Below are 19,015 nucleotides of genomic sequence, written 5' to 3'. Positions count from 1 at the left end.
CCCCCCCCCCCCCCCCCCCCTCGTCCGTCTGCAGATTTGAGGTGAGTAAATGACGGAGATCTGACTGGCCCCGCGTCAGTCCAGACAGGAGGACAGATGACTTCATTCTCTCTGCGGAGATAGACACTCATTAGTTTGAGCAGCTTGTCTCACCAAACGCTTTCTGACGTGTGGTCAACAAAGTCGAGTCTGTCTTTGAGCTGCCTCTGATTGGTTATAAATCATCAATCAAGCTGACCCACTCTCATAAATAAAGAACTATGGGTGGCGTGGCATATAACTCAGAAACATTGATGATAAGGGCTAATAAGGGGTTGCACAGAGTGTCTGTCACCCCCCAAAGCTGCGATGCCACCTTCATAGAATCGACATGTTACTACCTCACTTGGTGGCTCAGGGGCATAAAAGCGGTGGGTTAAGCTTTAAGGAGTAGCTAAGACACCATCATGCCATCTTAATGTGACATATCTAAAGACTGAGGTGATATAGGGGGTCAAACAGTCAATGTATGAAAGGGTGAGCTGTTAGGATGAACTTTTTCCCCCCATGACTGCAGATTCAGTCAGAGCAACCACATTTAGTCAATCATCTGTAAAAGCAACTCTGTGATGCAGCTAATTATTGGAGGTAAATCACACATACTTGTTGTGGAAAAGCACAGAGATAATCAGTCAGACCATCCGAAAAATTAAAAGCAGCGCACATCAAGAAAAGAGCTAATATTTTTCACTGATTTATCAACTAACGTACTTTGTGTTTCAGTGAAAACTACAATATTTCATGTTATTATCTTCACCTATTAGGGGAATTTGTTGACGTAATTTTTACCTGGATCCACCTAAGTTTAAATTTATTGTCCTATCTAATAGAAAAGTGAAGTAATTTTCTATCTGACAATATTAAAGACTGCACATGCACACATCACTGGGGCTGACCTTATGTGAGCTTTTTTGCTTTGTTGTAAAGTGAGTCGACCACTTTGCTCATGTTCTGAATGGTCTCCAGTGCTGCCTCGTAGGTCTTGTCTACCACTGGCTCTTCAAATACGATCAGCACACCTTCACCTTGGTCCAAAATACCTGTCAGGTGGAGGGATGGCACACAGACAGAAAAATGGGGATAAAAAACTGCCACCAACCATCATCGATTACAAGTAATCACAGATTTAAAGGATTTAAGTACAAAAAAACATTTTGGAACAACATACCATGAAACTTCTGATCCAGAATCATCTGTGATAATTTCCTCTCCACGTCTCCCTGCAAGGTACACAAAGTCAGATTGTAACCATTCAACAGTACAAACCAGAACCAATACACAAAACAGTGAGAGGCTCACCTTAGAGAGTTTGATGAGGGAGGAGATGTGTGTAATCTGTCAGGGGGAAGACGATAAAGCGCCGTGTTTTAAGATGTTTGGCAGTAATAAATGCACACCGGAGCCGTTAAGTCATAACGGAGTGAAGAGTTTACCTGGACCCTGGAGAAAGGCTCGATGACCCTGATGAGGTTCTGCTCCAGCAGGTTGTCGTACAGCTTTGTCAGGTGGGTGCTGATGATGGGGTCGTCCCTCAACTCTGCTTTGTAATCTGTTAGCGCCTGGAGACGGTGGAAAAACAGGACGGTTGTCATAATCGAGTGGGAGAGACTACAGCTACATTACATGTTTCAATCAAACTAGTTTCCAGTTTGTTCACAGCCAGGTAGTAAAACAGTGAGAACGAACCTTTTCAAAGTCTGCCAGAGATCGGTTCTTACTGGCTTGTGCCACACATTTCAGGGATTCTGTCTGTAAAGAAATGAAAATTTAAAAAAAACATGAACAAGTGCTCATGGAAAGACTCCAGACAGAAACATCTTTTAAGGTTTTAACACACTAAACCAAGAACCAGGAGCACTTTAACATCTGATCTATTTGTCACATACAGCTGCCCAAAAGGAACATGTGTAGGAGGTTCTTAGCATCTGTTGTTATTTACTTGTGATTAGGGGTTGAACGACTACATATTTTTTAAGGTCGACTACATCATGATAATAGTCGAGTCGATGTCGACTAGTCGCGGTGACGTCATAGTGACGTAAGCGCAAAAACTCTTCACAACTACTTGGAGGCTTTATTAGCTATTTTCACGGCAAATATTGACCCCTAGCTAGGTTCGAAAAACTGTAGCAAATCTCTAAATCCTTCTCCGTGGACAGCAGCTAGTGGTCTCATGTCTTTGACAATGAAATTCACAAGCAAATTTGTGATTTGCTGCCGCCGGTGTCCTGTCACAGCTGGGCGTTTCATGAATGAAGTTACTGACAACTGACTGGATCGAGCCGGTTGTTCAGGAGCTAGCATTAGCGGATGCCTTTTCAAATGACTGTGCATCGCGGTCGTACTTTTGTTGTACTTCAGCACAGCTTTGCAGATTTTGCATGTTACGGTAGTTAAACCAGAAGAGTCATCTTTAGTGAAATATTTCCACACTGTTGACGAATTTCTACCTGTTTGACAAGATGCAGGCTTGTCCTCGATCTGTTTTGAAGACGCCATTTTGTAGCCAGTGTTCTGTCAGATCTGCTGTCAGACTGTCATACACTTCTGACAGCTGATCTGATGACACTTCTAAGCACGAAGTGTCATTCTTAGCACGAACTCACGGCTATATATATGTCAGACAAGTATACACTGTCATTACCAACTACAGGCTTTTATTTAATCAGCAGCTGTCATTACCACAGATCTTTATTTAATCAGCAACATAACATCATAATGTATTAGTTAGATCGTCGTGACAAAGACACTCGCGAGCCGGCTAAGTGACATCCTTAGCGGGAAGGGGGCGAGTTTTAGACGGCTCGTATTTTGTAGTTGACTGCAGCTGCAACTCCATCTCCTTTTAAAAACACTGTAAAACCACAAATATGCATCCATCTACATATCATTTAAACTAATGTATTAACTTATTTTTCTTGTGTCTTGTGACGTATACTGTGCTGTCAGATCAGCACAGGCTGTCACCACCGGCAATCACATGACTGCGACTAGTCGACATGAAATGTAAAAACTCGCGAGACGTCCTAGAGTCGACTAGTCGACTAATTGGTTCAACCCCTACTTGTGATTCACAGCAAAATTGTGCCTGACAGATCAGCACCTAATAAAGATTTCTGAAACTCCATGAACACGCCATATCTAAACACTAATTCACATACGGAATAAAACGTCTTCCAAGGATAAGTTTTTACTGACAGAGACTCAAAGTTTAGCCTTCGTCCTATCTGTTAAGTGTTTAAAAAATAAAGTCAGATGAAGCACAAAAGAGGTAACTGGCTGCTAAAAAGACAACTTTCTACAGCGGCCATTTTGCATCTGACATTTTCCAACTTGGCTGCTTTCCACGTTTTATTTTTCAGAAGTTTTCTCTACATCTTATGAAGCACTGCTACCAACGGTTTCTGATGGAGCTGCATGTTCTGATGGTTTCTGCTGGAGGAGGGGTGAGACAAAAGTCGGGACGGAAACGAAAGAATGAGAAACCAACAGAACAGTAATAAGAGCGATGGCACCTTCAGCTATATTTAACAGTCATCTAACATTAAAACGCTTTTTGTCTTTTTTTAGGACTGTTAATTAACTAATTAACGGCAAATCTGTTAAAAAATTAATTGCGATTAATCACTTTTCAAGGCAGCTTCTAATAAAGATGGACTCGGTCATTATTTAACAAAAGGAATTTGTAATGTTTTGTTTTACTTTGTCACACCGTTTAGAAGCTTTGAAATAAATTTTGCATAAAATTGCAGAAATAACTAAAGGTGCATTCTCAACAATATTTAGAAGTGATCATTTTTAGCTACCCATTGAGCCTCCGTTATTTGGTTGGTGGCTTCCCTAGTTGGAGACGCCGCCACACCGGGAGGTTTCCCCTTCAGCTGATATGGGAGTAATTAAAGTCTCACAGATTTCCTTGCTTTTGTCCAAAGCACCATCTGGTAACAACTCAGAGCGAAATTGTCCGTTTAATAGCGTGTCTTCCTTTTTACCCATCGCTAGCTTGAATGAGCAAACAGAAGTGAGGTACAGCAATTCAGAAAGGGCGCTTTTCAGATTAATCGTTGCGTTAATTTATTTTATGCGTCAAAGTAAAAACAACAACGCACACAGTGAACGCAATAATTTCAAGAGCTCTAGTTTTTTGTTTTTTTTAATATATATATATATAATGCAGTCTACTGGTACATTTTTTTTTTTTAATGAGGTCTTTGTAAGAAAAAAAGTAACATTATGATTTGGTGCCAGAAAGCCTACAAATCATAGTAATAACATAAATCCAAAATCAAGTTTTTCTACTGTTTTCAAAGCAAACAGAGTTTTGTTGTTTTGCAGTGCTGTTTGTCCTGGAGATAACTGCTTAAATCTACTCTGGGACAGCGCTGAGATAAAAGGCAGACCAACGCTCGATGCTTCGGGGTCAGTGGTTACATCAAACATCAGCAACGTTGTGCTTTTAAAGCAACTGTAATTAAAACTCTACCTTTTAGGTACCTATAACCCGGTTTATTAAGCCAGTTTACTGTAATTCTTTTGAGTTGGGTTTTATTTGTACAAATACTTCTGTCCAAACACCTGGAACCAGGTATTAGATAAAAAACAAAAACACATTTTGTATGCCATTAACTGGAGTTCTCAGAGAAAAATCAGAATTGGCTAAAATTGGTCAAAGCAACAATAAATTGAAAAAATTAGAACAAGAAACGTGATTGGTTCTACCAAACACTAAACAGAAGAAATGTTTGTATTTAATAATTTAAAAAAAATACGCTAAGTATTTTACTTGTGTGCTTCTGTAAACTGTCAGTCTGGATCCTGTACACTCAGACGGTAATTATGTGCTTTCAAGTGCTACTGAATGTACTTTGTGTTCCTGTCATGCTTTAAGTTGTTTTACTTGTCGACAGAATCTTTACAGGCCTCTTACGGCTGGACTTTTAGAAATAGCTTTTTGCCGACAGCGGAGTTCAAAGTTTAAAAAACAAAAAAAAACTCTGAGGAAGAACGAGTCATACCTGTCTGCCTGTGTATCGCAGAGCTAGTTTGCCACTGATGAGGGCCTGAACATCCTCTGGGCTAAAAATAGAAGAATATATACACATTACATACATTGTCTTTTCTAATTACACTGAATTTGCTTTCATGAGATTAAAAGGAGCCAATGAGACCACAGATCAGTATGTGAGGTGTTCTGCACTCACGCGTTGAGCATGATTTTGCAGAGCAGCATGTATTTCAGGGCTGTGATGGCTCGAGGGCTGTCGATGGAGTCGTAGCCCTCAAAGGCTTCATAGAAGTACGAGTACGCCGTCTTCCAGTCTTTCTCCTCTGCTGCGTGAATGATACCTGGAACAAGAGGCAAACAGGCACTCCTGAGTATCATATCAGACAGACCTGGGTTTCCTCCATTTATCAAGAGATCGAAACCTAGATCAGAGGTCTGCAACCTGCGGCTCGGGGGCCACATGTGGCTCGTTAGTCCCTCTGCAACAGCTGTTTCATATCATATATAGCTTTGGCAAAAAATGACATGGAAATTAATATTTTTGCGATTCATAACCACAACAGAAAGAGCTAGCTTTAGCAGTTTTCCTGACCGCTTTTATTTTTTTGCAAATATGTGATACTACAAATCCAAGGAGCAAAACATGATTACTTGATCATGCTAGTAGTTAGTTAGCCGCGTCATTAATCTGACATAGCCACACAGTGGGTCAGTTTTTTTCTGAAATTCTCCAAAAAGGGTTTGTCTGAACACCTTCGAAGCAAATTGCTGAGAAGAAAATCAGAAAGTGCAGTTCTGCAAACATCTTACGGATTAGGAGTTAATGAAATAATGGGTTCTGCAAAAACACAGCAAGTCGATCTGATAATAAGAAATTGAAGCAAAAGTTGACCTTCGATAAAAACGATTACGAAGATTTCCAATTTTTTTTTTAAAGATCCAACAGTCACAATATTCAAAAACTATTCTTATATTCGCTTTAACTTTTTGCTTTTCTTTCAAAAATGAACAGTTCTGTTATTTTATTTATTTACAAATATAGGCTGCGTTGTTTAGTAATTAACATTCATTAAAGGTTGATTGTGTATACGCTACACAAGCTATATTTTGTTCTTTCTTTACATGAAGTCTTTTCTTATACCAATAAATGTCAACAACTTATTATAGATTTTTTTATATGCAGTAATTATCAATGAGTTGTTTATCTTTATTTCTAGTGCAGAGGGTCACCACCCTCACTGGCCAGAAAAGCCCCCTCAGCAAACTGGAAGTGGCCCGCAGACCAGCAGTTGATGACCCCAGTTCTGCAGCTCTGGAGACATTTTATTTATTTATTGACAGAGAGACAGAAATGGCTCTTGACTGTAAATGTTGCAGACCTCTGACCCAGATCTAGACGTTCCCTCTTGGTACCTGACTGCATGTCTAAAGCTGCCTGTAGTTTGGGGGGGCAGTAGATGGCGTTGGCGGTTGTCCTGGCAGAGGTGAGCGCAGCGCGGGCCTTGGGCAGGTTACTGAGCGCGTGGTACGTCTTGCTCTCCAGCAGCTGGACCTCCACCAGCAGAGCTTTGTCGTCCATCTTCTTCAGCTCCTGCAGCAACTGGGAGCCTGATTAAGGAAGCGGACGGACACCACGAGAGACGGGGGGTCTGAGCTTATGGCTGAACACTTCTGCCGCAAGGAAAACAGCACTTTTACCCCAGAAGTTAGAAACAAACTCTGCACTCACCGAGTTGTAGCGCCTCCTGGTAGCACTTTGTGTCGAAATACAGCGAGATGAGTCGAGCCTGAGGAGAGAGGAGAAAGTATTTCTGTTGATTCTCCCTCATGTTACTGACAGCTGAACCTGCAGCCAATCAGTCAGTTTTGCTTTAGACACCTTTATGATCAGCTTACACTCACAGTATTTTCCATTATTAATTATTCAATCAGGAACTTGTTAAAATAATCTCACTGTCTTCTTATTCAAGTTAAAAAACAATGTTTTTCCAGCACCATTGGCAAAAGCAGAGTCCTGTTTAGGCTGTTAGTCTGAACGTTTCATTTCATAAGGAGGAGCTCCTAACACCACGGTCTCACAGAGACAAGAATGACTCAAGGTGTAACTTAGTTTTTGGATAACATGTCGGTAAGAGTTCAGTATAACAAGAAGAGTTTGATTAACTCCAGAACTCAAAGGTATTGTTCTTTAAAAAAAACGGTACAAAAGGAGGGTTTGCTTCAGTTAATTTGGCCTAAACTTTATGAAAATAAAATTCAACGCAGAACTGAACACTTCCTAAAGAAATAAAAACACTCACACTGAGCTTCTCAGCTAGGTGAGTGTTGGTGAGCTGGTCACACACGAGTGGAGCTTATTAAACACCTGATGACATATTTTACAAGTTTTGTAAGAGACCATTTTGGTTTTCCACCCATCCACCTCTCACTCTCCACTGCTCCTGTGGATCACCGCAACACAAGACGTTTCCACGCAGCTGATTTGTCACAAACAGACATCTTCAAGCTCCTGTGTTTTACCTGAACTAAATATTCTTGCTTTTGGTTCCAACTCTGGAACAAATCTTCACAACAGCGTTAGCATTTATTTATTAACGAGATTTATTTGTAGCTTTGGTTAGAAACTGCCCTGCATGTTTTGACGTTTAAAAACATTTTGCATGAATTCTGCTGAATTGGACTTGATGTTTTTGTGAATTACATCCTGAATTAATAAGATGAGACTCAGCAGTTGTTTTTGGATCGGACTTTAAACAGGACGTCATGTGACTGACTGACTGGCACCTTCCCAGTCATAATGTCCCAAGGATGGAATAACTCCCAGAGAGTTACTGTATTTGCTTTTGTGGATGTCCACCAACCTACACTTCATCTTTTGAACACTAAGCACAAGCAATGCAGCTATACTGCCACCATGTGGTGACACACCAAGCAGCCTGGTTCAAGAGTTTTCAGGCCAGCTAACAGACAACGAACTGCTTCGTGTTTCTTTTTGTCCTGGTTTTTTAGAGAGAGAAGAAAAAAAATGCTTCAGGTTTGTTTTAACAGACAAACTGAGTCAGCCTGAAGGTGAGTGAACTCAGCAACAAACCCAAAATATTTCACATCCTTCAAGCTGGAGCTGTAGAGTTCCATCAATCGTGATTCTTTTGATAAGTATGCATCAACACTGACACAAGAGGATCTTATTTTCTGTTCAAGCACATTCAGATCAGTGCACAGTAAGTCTCTCTCTCTCTCACACACACACACAGTTTCATCTGCAGTGGAGATTGCGTTTGTCCCAGTTTGACACGTTTTCTTTCTCTGCACTCCAGCCTGTGCCTTTGCTCTGCATCAGCGGGTTGGACTTGTGGCTAAATATGAGGTTATACTGTTTCATTTAAAACAGTTTGCTGTTTACACCGAGCAGTAAATTACACTTTTACATCTACTCTTTTCTTTTCTGCAATTCTATTAAACACCCAAGAACTTGTACATGCAACAACAAACATATTGTAACCCCAAAGTGTGACAGCAGCTTCTTCTTCAACATTAAACACATGCTGTCAGTTTGTTTGGGGACATCTTTTCGATGTCGCTGTTGAAATAAACAGGGAGATAAGTTTTAAGTATTAAAGCTAATAATGGCTGCTCTGAGCAGACAATTCCAAAGCAGATTTTGAAGTTTTGAAACAACTCCTTCAATCTTTCATAGCATTTTGAGCAAATTTTTTTTTAAAACTTTTACAGCTCCATCAGTTTTACATGATTACTATTATTATTTTAACAGAAATATATTATTATTGCCAGCACTGGAACTGCTACAGCTAGCTGCCACTGCTTTTGACGCTGGCAAATAACCACAAAGTTCTAAATACATTAAATTAAAATATCTTAATTTAATATATTTAGAGTAATTAAAAACGGACTACAGCATAACAATTTATGAAATAGAATTTTGTTACAAAACACTTTGGTCTCGGCTACATTTAGACTAGCCATTAGCTCATCAGTCTTCTAAGAATTAGAACTTGTTTCTCCAAACTGAGCTTGCTGTAAGAGCTATCTGCAACAGGTGAGACCATTTTTCATAACTTTTCAACCAGAGCCCAACTTCAAAATAGACAAAATATTCCTTTAAAAAGGTAGAAAGAAGTCTGCAGTTATCTAAGACTTTACAATACCTCATAATAATGGTTAATCTGGGCAGGGCAAGCACTTAACATTCCACGACTCAACCTACTTTTAATGACTGTTAATCAATAAGTCAAGCTCTTTCTATATAAACAAACTTGTCAAAGATTTGATTATACAGATTTGGTGAAGTGAGCGAGCCAGCCAATATTTAGTTATTTTTCCACACAGCACACAAAACATGCCACCTGCATGAACATGAACCGAAGTAACCTTTCAGAAAACGACACAACAAGCATCACAACTAGTAACTCCAGGGGCTGGACGAGTCACTCAGGGATGAGGGGGACGAAGACGAGCCATCCTGCCACAACAGCGAGCCTCACCTCTAGAGCCTGTCTGAGGAAGGTCCTCTTCTCAGCCTTGGCCCACTCGATGCACTCCAGGCAGAGCTCCACCTCCTGACCAGTGGCCGCCTCCATGTCCAGAAACAAGTCCAGCAGGGAGCGAACCAGTCGGGCGGCTTTGGCCTTGGAGATGGAGTTAAGGAAGGGCCGTACATACTTCAGCAGGCCTCCGAGCTCTGAGAAGAAAGCAGAGCAGCTTAATTAGAAGATGTCATTCCCTGTATTCTGTCTACAATATTTGAATTGAGGTGGCCAAATGTTCGAAGCGTGTCTGAACCAGACGGGGTTCTGAGAAATACCCATCTTGGTTACCTGCAGCTTGGCCAGTCTTCGCCAGCAGCCCACCCAGCTCCAGGATGCTCTGCTCTTTAACACGCACCGCCTCCTCATCACTGTCCTGGATGTCCCGTTTCACTAAAACACACACACACTGCGATGATGTAATCTGTTTTAACACGAACCACTGCGATGTGCAAACACTGGCGTCAACTTGGTGCTTCCGTCTTTAAGGACCATGGTTAAATGAAACAATGTCATGAGTCGACTGGTCTAAATGGCATGCAGCCAAGTGGCTAACGAAGCTGAGAGAAATATCACAGGAGTCCAATAATTACACAAAATCAAAATGAGGAACACGGCTTAGCTTTGCTAAACAACAAATTATAAATATGCTACACAAAAACAAAAGCTAAGCGCTACATTGTAATGCTATACTAAACTGTATTATAATTTCCTTGTCGGCCCTGAACTGTGAAAAGACTCATAGCTGCTAATAGCTAACAATTACTAGCAAGCTGTCACTAAACTTCCAGCCAAATGAATGAGCCGTTAGCTAACGTTAGCCTTTATTTTGAGCTGGCCGGTATGCTGCTGCTGACTCACTCCAACAGGGAGCATAAGGGGACTGCTAACACTGGGCTAGCAGGCGTAGCTTAGCTTCGGCGCTAACTAGCACGGCTGGCTAACTGAACAGATGATGAAGAAAAGTGCTGGCTTCACGTCCGAGCGTCAAACTCCTCTCACCGCACTACCCGCCCGTGTCGATTGCATTTACCTATAGAATGTAAGATATCGATGGAGGCATTCCGGTCAGTTCCAACAAGAGACCGCGCTCTCTGAAACTCAGCCACAGCCGCGGCTGCCATCTCTCTGCTACCTGCCTCCGCTCTCTCTGCCCCGGTGGTTTCCGGTTGGGTCGTTCAAATGTTCGGAGCGATGCTGCCCCCTGCTGGTAGAGTCGAGTAATGACACAGACGCGTACTCCATGTGTTTCAGGAACTGAGGGAATTCAATTTGAAGCATGCCAACTACATTTGTACATGTCACTCAGGACTAGGAAATTATATCAAATTATGGAAACATAAATTTCCATCATAATCTGTGCAGTTCACATGCTTCAGACAGGAATCTGTACATTTTTTATACTTGTTTTGATCTTGCTTATTGTTGTAGGGAGTCTCCAGCAGTCAATGGGTGAGAGGCCCTGAAAAGGTCATCAGTTTATCACAGCAGAGGCAAACAACCATTGGCAGCAATCATTATTTAAAGCCTGAAATACAATTTTGGCAACGTACATCTCATTCAAATTTTTGCCAGGTCATCAATGCATCTTCTACAGAACCGCATTCAGTTTATAGGTCCTGCAAACACTAAAACTAATCCATCTGTAGAAAAAAGCAGAATATAAATGTACAATTTCCACCTTAATCCTCCTAAAGCCCTCATAACCGAAGAGAGGAAGAAAAGCCATTGTAACTTTGAGTCTATTTGACCCGAAGGCCACAGGAGGGTTAAATAATGTTCACCTAGCAGTTCAACTTTACAGCTGAATTGTTGTAATTAATGGGTATTTTCTCAGAGCAATATCACAGACATAACTTGTAAACAGAATATCTGCACAAATCTAAAGGCCACAGCATGCTTAAAAAATAGTGCTGTCCAGACAAGAATCTGGATCATCACAGAGATTTAATTCATTGTTTTTTGCGACAACCCCAACATTTCCTAAAAATTTCATCCAAATTTCTTCATTAGTTTTTACCTGATCTTGGCAGACAGACAAACCAACGGACACAACTGAAAACAGAACCTCCTTGGTGGAGAAAACAAAAGGATCACATGTAGGAGCAGAGACAAGCTTTTAACAAAGGGGTTACCTGTGACCTTGACCTTTGACCCCACAAACCTTGAAATCAACAGGCATCATCTTTGACCCATGAGGTGTCCAGCTGTGCAGTTTAATATTCCTGCTACACAACTGCAGAGTTAGATCATGAGGTGACCTCTGACATTGAACTTTAACCAGAACACCACCAAAATGTAACCGTTAGTTCCTTGTACCATGTTTGATGTTTCCTGAAAATCCAGCTATAACTTTTTGAGTAATCTTGTACACAGACAGACAAACAGACTCTACATAACCTCCTTGGTGGAGGTAAGTAGCTGTTGCAGCTGACTGAGAGGAAACATTAGAGCTGTCAGCTGAAACACGGGGAGGAATTCTCAAAATTCTTTAAGAAAGTACTTCAAATGTGTTAAATGGTCAGTCAGCTGGGTCTGAAAATGTAACCATCAGACACTTTGTGGCTGGGGAAGCATACAGTGAAGCAAAAAACAGCAATCAGTCATTTGATATAAAGAAATTATCTTTATTTTAGAAAACTTTAAACAGAGAACAAAAACTACAAAATCAATATGAAAGGCAAGGTGACCCATGATGACAGACTGCATCTACAGGACAACTGACAGGTAGTCACAAACCTGAAACACAGAAAAAAGGATTTTTAAAAATATAACATTGTATGTTGACTTAAAATGAATTTCTAAATTAATTACAAACAACTGAATTCTTTACTTTGACCTTCCAACAAAACCAATTTGACCTATCTTGGTTGCCAATAAAATTATTTGCGAATACCGAAGATCTTAGACCGCTGTCAACAAGCCATGTTAGAATGTGGCTGATTGCAGCAAATTTGGAAAACCTCCATCAGTGAGAAGGTAATCATGACACCGTTACGCTCTTAATGCTCTCCAAATCGTTTTTGCAGCTGCTGTCGGTGTCTTCAAGACGCCCTTCTGCACTCTCCTCACGCTCGTTCCCAGGATACCACAGCATACAGTACATTTGTTTGTATGCCTTTGTTAAAAAGAGAAAAACCCACAAAGGTCACTGACATAACTTGAAATAGATAAAGGTAATTTAAAAAGTTCGCTAAAAATCATCTAATGAAAATCAGTCATTGCTTTTGAATTGCGGTTCAACAGAATTATTTCATAAAACAAACTAATATAACTGGCCCTGACTTAAAGGATGGTACTCCTAGAAAAAATGGAACTAATTTGTCCACATGGACATGTTTAACTACGGTGTGTCCTGTAATCAGTCAGTTTGTCTTTTTAAGGGGTGATAAGTAGTCACAGGGCTGTTTGGTATCATGGTGTGTACCACACTGAACATGGAGCACAGAAAGCTGAGGGCAGAGTTGTCTCAGGAGCTTAGAAAGGAAATGATTGAGCAGCAGGTCGAAGGTAAAGACTTTAAGACCATCTCCAAGCAGCTGGATGTTCCTGTGACTCCAGCTGCACAGATTAGGAAGGTTAAAGTCCACAGGACTGGAGACAACCTCCCTGCTAGAGGAAAATTTATGACAAATTGAAGAGACAGATAGAGTAAATGGTAGCCAAAGAACCCAGGAGGACACCAAATCATAAAAAAGCCTAACTGTAATTCACCAAACTGCACATTGAGAAGCCACAAAGCTTCTTGGAGAATGTCCTTTGGACAGATGAGACAAAACTGGAGCTTTTAAGCAACAAGTCCCATCAGCTCTATGTTCACAGATTATAAAATAAGATGTACAAAGAAAAGAACCCTGTATCTACAGTGAAATGTGGAGGAGGCTCGGTTCTGTTCGGGAGCTGCTTTGCTGCATCTGACACAGGGGATCTTGAATCTGTTCTGGAAACGATGACATCTCAAGACTGTCAAGGCTTTCTAGCTCACTGCAATAACTTGGAGAGCTGCCAGAGCGATGTGGGTGTAGTCGGGTTGTAGCCTAGGCATGAGGCCAGTATTGCTTAAAAAAATATCGAAAACCAAATTCATGTGTACGGGCCCCAAAACAAATTGGATACAGTGCCATCCCACTCCATCTCCAACCTCAATATGCTGTCACCCCGATGATAAACCACAACAACCTTGCTACGACTCTCCATGACCTACATTCTGTCCCACATAATGAGGAACCCACTACGTTGTTCATACGCCCCTGAAGACCTCACTGTTAGCTTTTCCTAAATATTGCAGCAGGTTTGTCATTCAGTCTAAATGAGATCTAAACATTTTACACTATAGTCAACAATATCTCCATGGATAGTTATAGTTTAAGAAGGACTGCAGCATACCTTGCAGCTTATCAACAGACTGGAAGAACTATCTGTGTTGGGAGCTACAAAGAAAACAGGCTTGTGCAGACAGTCTTCCATATGTTCCGACACCCTGGACTCAAGAAGGTGCTGCAGGACATTTGGGGTGATGTACTGCCTCTAAACACAAGACAGTTTTGATTAAACCAGATAGGTAGTTAAATCGTCAGGTTTCCAGAAGAATCACACACATGCTGTATTACAAGGACGCCACACTTTATGTGACAGAACACTACAACGTTATTGCAGCTTTAAAATGCTTTAAAATGATGCTTTTATTATCAATCCTACATATTTGAGGGAGTTGGGTTGAACGTACTAACCCCGGTGTTGATGTGAAGACCACAAGGACACCAGATAGAATGACTGTTGATGGTCAAGTTGTTCCTGCAAGATTGAAAAAAACATGTTCAAGTGGCTTTTTTTTCTCAGTGAAGTCAAAAACAGCAAACTTCATCCTGAATTGGAAAATTGAGGTAGCATGCGATTAGTACATGTACACCCAATTCTGAAAAGGTTGTGTACCATTGTGTAAAAAGTAAACAAAAACAGAACGCAATGATGTGTAAATCTCATAAACCCATATTCTATTCACAGTGGGGAAAAAAGAAAATATGAGGAGCATTTTGCAACTAACTGGGTTAATTGGCAACAGGTCAGCAAGAGGAAACCCGTCTAAAGAAGTGGAACATTTTCAAAGCAATGCTTCTCAATGGACAATACTGAGGACTTGAAATCACCACCTACAATTCAAAATGTCACTGATGCTATGAAATTTATTTATTTTTTAAGAAACCATGGACACCACATTCCATCCTCTGTATTAAAGAGGAGAGGGACCACCCAGCTTGTTAACGGAGTTCAAAAAGCCTGCCTCTCTGATGGTATGGGGGTGCACCAATGCACATGGCACAGGCAGTTTACACATCTGGAAAAGTACCATCAATGCAGAAAGTACATACATACAGGTTTTTACAACAAACGCTCCCTTTCAGACGACGTCTTTTTTAGAGAGGACCTCACATGAATCAGCAACACAGTTTTAGCTACTACAGCATCCATTACAGCAGTGTGACTTTGTAAAAGTGGAAGCTAGAATCCTCCATCCAACAGGAATGGGACAATAATTCCTCCAAAACCTCCAAAAGCTGCTCTCCTCACTTCCAGATGTTTACAGGTTGATGTTAGAGGAAGAGGGGAGGCTTCACAGTGGGGAAACATCTCATCTGTCCTAACATTTTTTAAATGTGTTGCCGGCATAAAATTTAAAATTACAGCAATTTTCCCTTTAAATTATACAATGTCTTAATTGTATAATTGATATGTTTGAACACAATAAACATTTGATATGTTTATTGTGTTCTATTGAGAAGAAAACACGGGTTTATGAGATTTGACAATTATTGCACTCTGTTTTTACTTACATTTTACACAGCCTCTCAACTTTTTCAGAATTGGGGGGTTGTAAATAATGACAAAAAATCTGGAAAAATACTCAGACTCACATATGGCACATGGGGCAAATAATATGTATCTCGTCCATCCCATCCACAACAGATGATATGTACTGCTGCTCAAACTGCAGGTTTCTCTCATATTCTTCTAATATAGACATTTCTGCAGCCCCACAAAAAAAAACACACACACACAAAGCTTTACTTAAATTTGATTAAACCAACATTCGTCTCACACTATCAATCCATCTTACTAAATTTCTCAAGGCTCATTCATTTATGAGTTATCGGCTTAAATAAAAATGATGCCAATGCATTTACCTTGCGACCTGAGCTCCTGTTGGATTTCATCCAGCACTGCCAGCTCATCGTACTCCTTTAGGACACTAAACATCTGGGTTTTTTTTAAAAAAAAAATAATAATAATAATAAAGGATTACGCACTGCACTTGTTCCTAAATAATCCAGTATGAGACAGCTTCAGGTGAGAAAGTGATGAGAAGGGAAAGACCCAGAGAGCCTGACAGACCTCCTGCATGCCCTGCGGCCCCCGCAGAGAGGGTAACCTCTGGTCCTCTGACTGCAGGGCGCTCCACTCCTCCTCCATCACCTCCCGGACGATGCTGGAGGCCCCGGAGCCGCTCCGCTGCGGGCTCTCTCCCACCTGCCGGTACCGCTCCAGCAGCCTGGACCGGCTGTTTCTCAGCCTGTCCACACAACGCTGTAAAGGGCGACAAGAGACACGGAACAGCCAAATGTCAAAAGTCGCACTGCGACAGCCTATCAAGATGCTAACCAGCTAGCTAGCTGTCGTGTTGTCGTTTGACTACAAACCCTGCGGTACGTTTCTTTCCATGACGGAGAAGTTCCTTTATAAAGTGACTGGTGTCGCTGCAAAGCGTCCATTATTTACGACACGGGTACTCCCACATTTATATAAATACAAATACTTTAAACACGTTGACTGAAACTAGGGCCAAGTCCGATAATCAAAACATTTCAGCTTTTAACCTCTCGTCCCGGAAGTTGATGAACGCCACTGCGGATTGCATGATGGGTTTTGTAGTTTTTCGCTTCAAAAGACGCAACCGTTCGAAACGTGGACATTTTATACTAAAAACTGTAAATATGTCCATGTTCACAACATCACAGACAAAAACAAGCGTTTGTGCATTCTGCTGGGGTTGTTTTATTTTGCAGCATTTCAAAAACAATGATGTTTTGTGTAAAGATGATATATTTGACAAACATTCTCATTCTAAAAAACTCGAAATGCATAGAAGCCTAGCATTCATTGAAGGAACCTGCCACCTTAGGTTTAGACTAGGATAATCTCAATTTAAGAAATGACAAAGGTGAAGCCGTTTTGCTCAAACGTACAAATTCCCCCATTGTGGGATCAATAAAGTTTATCTTATCTTATCTTATCTTATCTTATCTTATCTTATCTTATCTTATCTTATCTTATCTTAAAATAACGTGGTATTGCAAGATATCACTCAGTGTATGAGAACTTTGTGAATGACTCGTGGGCAATAAAAATATGGGGAAAAAAACATGAATAACGAATCTTTTAACTTCACCTTTCCCCAGATATTAGCAAGTACACTCAAGTACACTTGGCTGCAGCAAACAGAAAGGGGCGGGGACGGACCATATGTCAGTCCCATACCATATTTGTAAATGGGACCATTGCACTCCGGAAATGAAGGGGGCGCTGTTTCGGTTACCAATCGTGTTATGACATGTTGTATGTCACTTTTCTCTGTTTACTGATTCCGAATGTTAAAATAATAATAATCAATTTAGCCGCAGTTTTAAGATATTGTTAATAATAATGTTAGATAATATTGTCTCTAATATATTAACTAATGATATATTACCTTAACGATGAGAACACTGTTTTCATGGAGAATATAAATGAGACCCCTAAAATCTTTCAAATTATTAACATATTTTCAAAAGCCTTGGATCTTATGTCGAATTTACCCAAATGTGAATTGATGTTATTCATCCCACTCATCTGACTGAAGTTTACAACATCCCAATCAGAACTTATATCAAATATTTGGATATATTCATTTTAAAAAATCCAGATTCAAACAAAAAACAAAATATATGGAAGGTGATTGAGAAAGGCCAATCTAGACTCAATTTATGGATACTAAAGAACATTAGTTTATTTGGTTGATTACCTTTGACCAAAATGGAATCTTTAACAAGATGTATTTATCCAGCTTACTCCCTATCTATCCCTAATAAAGATATAAAAAATCAAATTAATTTTGACTACATTTGGAAGAAAATAATACACTACATTTAGAAAACAGATATGACCAAACACTACGAGGATGGAAGACTTCAAATTATAGAATATGATTTCATGAATGGGAAATTCTTCATTCATAAGGACAAATATCTTAAATTCCACCCACAGTTATGTGTATTTCATGACTTTTGTTATACTGCAAAGCTTAGTATGCCTAATAAAAATGCCCTCAAACTTTAACTAAAGAATATGATTCTTCATATGATAAAATTTAAACCGTACTTTTTTATTTTTGCCTTATTTGTATTACCCTATATTTTAGCTTACTTTGCATTTTGCACTTGAACCTTGTTATGTTTGTATTATACCTTTTTGTTTGTAAAACAAAATATGTTTCTGTGGTTGCATGCTTTATTTTTTAAAAAAAAACTTAGCCTTGGTTTTTCTTTTGAAATCTTTATTAATTAAGGCTGTTAAAACCAACAACTTAGTCGCAGCATCTCAAGTTTTTAAAGAAAATCTGTATCGATTCTGGTCATTGTTCAAAATGAACTATGAAACAATAAATATATTTACACATAAGCTATTGTAAGTAATTTACTTTGCTTGTAGTTCCACTTTTCTTAAAACAAGATTATCAAATCCTCAAACAACAGTTAAAAAATGATATATTATTGGTTTTACTCTTTATTACAGCCACAGACAACTTCACCATTGTCTAAGTGTGGAACTGACACTATTTGTATGAAAAGTAAACAACAATGTCCTGCACAGGAGTAGGTCAACTGAGCCAAAGTAAAAGGGAAAATTGTAAGTGTACGTAATATTTAAAGCACACATTTTGTAAACAAACAAAAATGAATGTGTGTGTTTTCCTTTACCAAAAGAGTACAAGCAAATGTGTCCACATCTTTAATTGGCATATCATAATGTACTGTGTGTGCCTGTTTTGTAATATAATAGGAATGAATATACTGCAGTAAGATTTGAGTATGGATCTAAGTTGGATTTGTGATTTGGACTTTTTTGTTCTTTATTGAAGTGCCCTGAAATGACTTTAGTTGTGAATTGGCGCTATATGAATAAAACTACCTGAACTGCATGACGCCTGACAACTACCAGCATCTTCGCCTGAGTTTGTCTGCAGATGGATTTAACAGCCTCCGTGTCAGCGGAGCTCGGCCCACTCGAGCTGATTCATAAAATCCACTGCGTGGATCCCCCCTCCCCCCATACACTCCCCCACCCCCGGAGCAGAAGCAGCAGCAGCAGCATCTTTCACGCGTTGTCTCGGCTG

At 40.0% G+C, this 19,015-nt stretch overlaps 2 protein-coding genes across 2 annotated transcripts in view; both read right to left on the bottom strand.

The window, feature by feature from the left end:
- Positions 1 to 10,779, bottom strand: part of LOC108247076 (26S proteasome non-ATPase regulatory subunit 11A) — an 11,695-nt gene extending 916 nt beyond the window's left edge. The window contains exons 1-13 of the mRNA XM_017434945.3: positions 10,622 to 10,779; positions 9,880 to 9,981; positions 9,547 to 9,743; positions 6,774 to 6,831; positions 6,458 to 6,652; positions 5,241 to 5,385; positions 5,055 to 5,115; positions 1,726 to 1,788; positions 1,473 to 1,598; positions 1,339 to 1,374; positions 1,208 to 1,259; positions 936 to 1,079; positions 21 to 111 (exon numbers count right to left, since the gene is read on the bottom strand). Of these exons, the coding sequence (XP_017290434.1) occupies positions 937 to 1,079; positions 1,208 to 1,259; positions 1,339 to 1,374; positions 1,473 to 1,598; positions 1,726 to 1,788; positions 5,055 to 5,115; positions 5,241 to 5,385; positions 6,458 to 6,652; positions 6,774 to 6,831; positions 9,547 to 9,743; positions 9,880 to 9,981; positions 10,622 to 10,712 (1,269 nt within the window). The 5' untranslated portion in view covers positions 10,713 to 10,779 and the 3' untranslated portion in view covers positions 21 to 111; position 936. The remainder of the gene's footprint in view (positions 1 to 20; positions 112 to 935; positions 1,080 to 1,207; positions 1,260 to 1,338; positions 1,375 to 1,472; positions 1,599 to 1,725; positions 1,789 to 5,054; positions 5,116 to 5,240; positions 5,386 to 6,457; positions 6,653 to 6,773; positions 6,832 to 9,546; positions 9,744 to 9,879; positions 9,982 to 10,621) is intronic.
- Positions 10,780 to 12,194: 1,415 nt separating this feature from the next.
- Positions 12,195 to 16,482, bottom strand: rpain (RPA interacting protein). Its single transcript, XM_017434946.3, has 7 exons — positions 16,284 to 16,482; positions 15,979 to 16,170; positions 15,771 to 15,843; positions 15,501 to 15,612; positions 14,319 to 14,382; positions 13,975 to 14,115; positions 12,195 to 12,327 (listed from the first exon to the last, which is right to left on the bottom strand). The coding sequence occupies exons 1-7, from the start codon at positions 16,353 to 16,355 to the stop codon at positions 12,298 to 12,300; spliced, it is 684 nt and encodes a 227-aa protein (XP_017290435.1). The 5' UTR covers positions 16,356 to 16,482; the 3' UTR covers positions 12,195 to 12,297.
- Between the last annotated feature and the right edge of the window lie 2,533 nt (positions 16,483 to 19,015).

Source organism: Kryptolebias marmoratus, linkage group LG12, assembly GCF_001649575.2.
Source record: "Kryptolebias marmoratus isolate JLee-2015 linkage group LG12, ASM164957v2, whole genome shotgun sequence".
Taxonomy (NCBI): Eukaryota; Metazoa; Chordata; class Actinopteri; order Cyprinodontiformes; family Rivulidae; genus Kryptolebias; species Kryptolebias marmoratus.
This window is presented reverse-complemented; position numbering and strand designations above follow the sequence as displayed.